At 32.5% G+C, this 5,071-nt stretch overlaps 1 protein-coding gene across 2 annotated transcripts in view; it reads right to left on the bottom strand.

The window, feature by feature from the left end:
* LOC106458613 (structural maintenance of chromosomes flexible hinge domain-containing protein 1-like) overlaps positions 1-5,071 on the bottom strand; it is a 94,280-nt gene that overhangs the window by 82,478 nt on the left and 6,731 nt on the right. For both annotated transcript variants that reach the window (XM_013918136.2, XM_022384887.1), the window contains exons 2-4: positions 3,382-3,466; positions 1,422-1,580; positions 277-359 (exon numbers count right to left, since the gene is read on the bottom strand). In XM_013918136.2, coding sequence (XP_013773590.1) covers positions 277-359; positions 1,422-1,580; positions 3,382-3,466 — 327 coding nt within the window. The remainder of the gene's footprint in view (positions 1-276; positions 360-1,421; positions 1,581-3,381; positions 3,467-5,071) is intronic.

The raw sequence follows: 5,071 nt of genomic DNA, 5'->3' as shown, positions 1-5,071 counted from the left end.
GCCGTCTCCAACCATTATTAGTCTCAAAGTGGGTTCCTCGTCACCGAAGGGATTTTTTTTGGATTTTCGTAACCTTGCCTTCACCTTTACTCTCCAAAAGCTAATCAATTCTAAGTTGGGTCATATTACAAATGACAAGCCATTTTCAAGAAATCTTGCCGACAAACACACAAATATACAGGGATGAAAATATAACCGCTGTAACCTTCGGTGTCGGAATGCTTAAAATCTAGATATATCTTTTGAAGACTATATCAAGTTTATTTCAATACCTACCAGTCTCAGCTCTATCTTTCTACAACCTTTATTGTGAGCTGTTGCCATGAGAGAGTTGTCAATCAATTCTGCTAAAGCATATGCTGAAACAAAAAACAAAATGTATTTAATTAATATTAATAATGCATTACTCCTAATCAAATTGTTGCATATCAAAACTTTATACTTTTTGCACACCTTACAATTTTGTAGAATTAAGAACAACATAAAATGTATCAACACACAAGTAACTGAATGACACTTTTGTAACATTTAATTTGTCCTTAAAAGTTAATAGTCAAATATAATTATGACTAGATGTACTTCTGCAGAGTCCCCAAAAGTGTTCTGTTTCAAGAGTAAATAAAACCAAAATTAAGAGTAATATATGTTTTTATTTCTTGCTTTTAAAGTTCATGTGATGCTGTGTTGTAGGCATAATTCTTCTCGTGATTCATGGCATGCGCACATTTTTACTGATGTCATGACAGCACATATTGAAAAGTTAACATCCCTTATGTGACGTCATTTTACCATCTACTGACTTACTAACAGACAACATACTACTGTATAATGGTGCAAGTGGTTAAAAAGATAACCACTCCAGGCAGCCTTCGGCCTTCTTTCGGATAAATTATAATGTTTTTTTTTATAGTTTCTGAAGAAGAGAAAATATTAGGCTTACTAATAAACTTTTATTACAGTTTCTTTTAATTCTTATATTACATGTGAAAAAATGCATGTAAAGTTTACGTTTTTCAAAATGTTTACAAAAGTAAATGCTCATTTTCAGTAACACAATCTATAATATAACCCTCCCTATTGTACCAAAGACTATCCCTCAGGCAAATATTCAACATCTATTAGTTTTAGTATTTTATTGAGAACAAATACTTAATACACAGACCATGGATAACGGATATATTCAAGCATATTTCTTATACTAGGTAATTTAACACCTACTGATACTATAATCACATTTTATTGGATTACGCCGTGTGTTGGATGGAATATAAATAACCTTGTATCAGAAAGTTTCCATAATTTCTACATCCCTTCTCTCCTAGAAAATGAAATATCGTAGATTAGAAAGAAGTTGCTCAAAATAATTTTCAACATATCAAATTTCGGTCAATTGGATAAGGTTCCAATAACAGATCACTCACGGAGTGGATCCTGCCCAGCAGATGCATAGTATTCGTACATTCCACTCTTAAGAAGTGTGTCATAATGAGGCAGGTATTCAATTTTCTCTTCCGTTGGAGCTGGTAGATCCTGATTAATTTCCTGGAGCACAGTTATACTGCTCACATCGTTCCTGAGAGCTATGGGGAAGTAAAAAAAAAAAATACAAATTTATCCAACTTATTCCCAAGCAAAATTTTAAAAAAATTTATTTTTTATGGCAGTTATGATAATCTGGTGTAATGTTATTACACAAATGAATATTTGTTTAAAAGAACATTAAATAGTTTATAATTTCAGATTATTATTTTTTCATTAAAAAATTTAATCAGTCAAGTAGCAAAGGAAATTGTTATTACGGACATGAATTATTTTCGTTATTTATATACTATTTACGAAAAAGAAAAATCTTCCTAGCAAATTATCAAGTCCTAGAAATATGATTTTCTGAAATACTTTTTTATTTAAAAGGCTATAGATACCCTTACTACCGAGATCTTTTATTTCCATATTTCACAACAATAATGGTAATAATAAATATCTGAAGCAAAGTATATTCTACGATGGAACAAAGATCTGCAAAATATAAAAAATAAAATAGTATTCAAAAAAACTGTTAAAATTATATCTAAAAAGAAATTTAGTATTCATAAAAAAACTTTTTGTATTACCAAAAATACATTAACAAAAACTACAATTATTAGTGTTTAATAAACCTTAGAAATAAAATCGTACATTTTTCTCATTTACCGTGCACACTTAATCCACACAACTGTGGTTATGATGTTTTAAAGTTAAATATTGTAATGTTAATGAGTTTTTCCCAAAATCTAATTAAATAAACTAAGTTTGGTTTGTTTTGAGTTTGTGCAAAGCTACTCGAAGGCTATCTGCAATAGCCATCCCTAATTTAGCAGTGACAGACTAGAGAGAAAGCAGCTAGTCAACAACACCCACCCCCAACTCTTGGGCTACATTTTTACCAATGAACAGCGAGACTGACCATCACATTGTAACACCCCACAGCTGAAAGGGCAAACATGTTTGGTGAACAGGGGTTTGAACCCACAACCCATAGATCGTGAGTAGAGCATCTTAACCACCAAGCCTAATTAGATTGAGGATTCAAACTTTCATAATTTACACATCAGTTTTGTCAAATATATATTAAGTTCAAAGATAAACATTTTTAACAATCGGTAAAACACACACTGTTGTTTTTGTGAAACAACGTGACAATGCTTTCACAAGTATTTCCATATAAACATTTCTATTTAAAATATGATGCAACAAGATCTGTAGAATAAGTGTAGCTGAACATAACACTTCTTATTGCTTTATGAGCAAGAGAGACTTAAGGATGCTCTAATAAAAACATATCAAGCTGTTTGTTATGCATTCTGGGAGTACAGATCCCACAGTGGGCTGATGTGTAAGTACTCCTGGTTTTTACCCAACAAAATTAGTTAACCCCACTGCTGATATTGCTGGGAGTAAAGATAACTAAAAAAAAATAATAACATACAAAATTTCACAAGTATAATGTATTTATCTAATACTTAGTTTTAGTGCACAGTTCAACAGTGAGAAAAAACAACAACGAATGTTTGGTTTGTTGTTTTCTGTTAGCCCTGTAGATAAGATGATGAGGGCAGTACCTCTGAGCTCTTCTCTGTTAGTGAACACACAAATGGTGCTTAGTGTTTATGTACTAGTCAAATTGAAATGTAAGTATTAAGTAATCATGCATATTCAATTCTGACGTTTATTTGATAATAAGAATTTCAATTAGTTTTTCAAACTATAGGTCAACCTTACTGATATACTAATTCATCAAATGACATTCCCTATATTTAATGAGAGAGTATTTAAACATTAAATACCAAATGTACAATATACACATTTGTCATTTACACAAATTACAAAATAAACAAAACCTACCAGTATCAAATGAAGAGTCATCACAAATGTTTTCTCGATTGAGAGTGCAAATGACAAAATTCTCATTTTCTGCTATATCAAATGTCTGAGAAACAAAATAAAGCATAAAATATTAAACTATACATCACTTGTCACATTTATATTACTAAAAACATCAAAGACTGTATTTATCATTGTTAGATAAATACAGCCTTTCACATAAATAAAATTAATACAAATTACAGTTCACTAGCTTAATTTAGTTCACACCAAAACTATGATCAATGAATAGGCCCAATATACACTTATTAGATGGTATACTTTTTGTGATCATTCTTCAACAAAAAATATTATGAATACATGCAATATGTATGTACCATTAGGTAAGAATTATTCCCTTATCAATGAGAGATAAATGCTGCATTTTTATTGAGACAAGGAACAGTATAATTCTGCCTTACTAAAAGTATAAGAAACTACAAGTAAATAACAAACAATGGCATACTATGGATTTTCAAGTCCTTTAGTGAATTCAAAAGTTCAAAAATTTTTCAAAACTTTCTTGCGTCCAAGAATTTGCAGGTTTAGCATAGAAAATTGGTCAGCTTAGTTTGTTATGAATTTCACACAAAGCTACACAAGGGCTATCTGCACTAGCCATCCCTAATTTAGCAGTGCAAGACTAGAAGGAAGGTAGCTAGTCATCACCACCCACCACCAACTCTTGAGCTACTCTTTTACCATCACCTAACCTAACCATCACATTACAAAGCCCCCACAGCTGAAAGAACGAGAATGTTTGGTGTGATGGGAATTCGAACCCATGACCTGCAGATTGCGAGTCGTGCACCCTAACCACCTGGTCAGAGTAGTGGCTACATTCCTTTCATCCGAGTTACTTAATGTTCTGGGCCATTCAACTATGTTATCACACATGCACTCTCATACAAACTATGTTAGTAAAGTTATAAATAAGATGTGAGAATAGATAGACAGTGATATCTAGAGGTTACAATCTCTCTTATTTTTATGGGAATGAAAAATATGACATAGGTAGTGCAAGAAGAACCCTACAAAAAATATGCTGGTATACCAGTGTGGAGCAGTTCTCGAGTATAATTATTCTCTCCAACAAAGGTGCCTCTTTTTGTAAATACACTCCTCTTTTATTGTGTTTTGTGTTCAATAAAGATTGTTTCACTTGTGTTTGGCATGGTGTCCAGTATCTTTCTTTGTTGAACTCAGTTAAAAATCAAGAGAATACAGTTTAAATCTACATAACATTTTCTTCTTGAACTTCCAATTATCCTGAGGACCCTACCCAAGTACCCAAAGAGAAATCAGTGAAACTGAAGATACCACAGAGTAGGTGGTGGCACTGTGAAAAGGGTCTGATTTTGCAGAGTTTCTGTCTTCTTCTGACAAATGTATTTACTTGTGTTGTGTTCTTCTTGCCTCTTGTGTCATTAAGTTTGAAAGGCTTTGTTCTTGAGGAAATGACATTTAGCAAAGTTAAAGGGCATATAATCAAGAATATGAGTTGGCCACTGAGGAGAGACAGGGAGAGTGGTCAGGTCTCTGAAAGCTCTTCTTCCAGACATCAGACTTTTGCTGAAGTTTTTAAAGTCCATGCCTTCATTCTTGTTGCAGCCACAGACTGAATTGTTAGAATCTGATGCCTCCAGAACTGAGGATCAACTTCAGTCCACAG

Source organism: Limulus polyphemus, unplaced genomic scaffold, assembly GCF_000517525.1.
Source record: "Limulus polyphemus unplaced genomic scaffold, Limulus_polyphemus-2.1.2 Scaffold493, whole genome shotgun sequence".
NCBI lineage: Eukaryota > Metazoa > Arthropoda > Merostomata > Xiphosura > Limulidae > Limulus > Limulus polyphemus.
The sequence above is the reverse complement of the archived record's forward strand: the minus strand, read 5'-3'. Positions and strand labels throughout refer to the sequence as shown.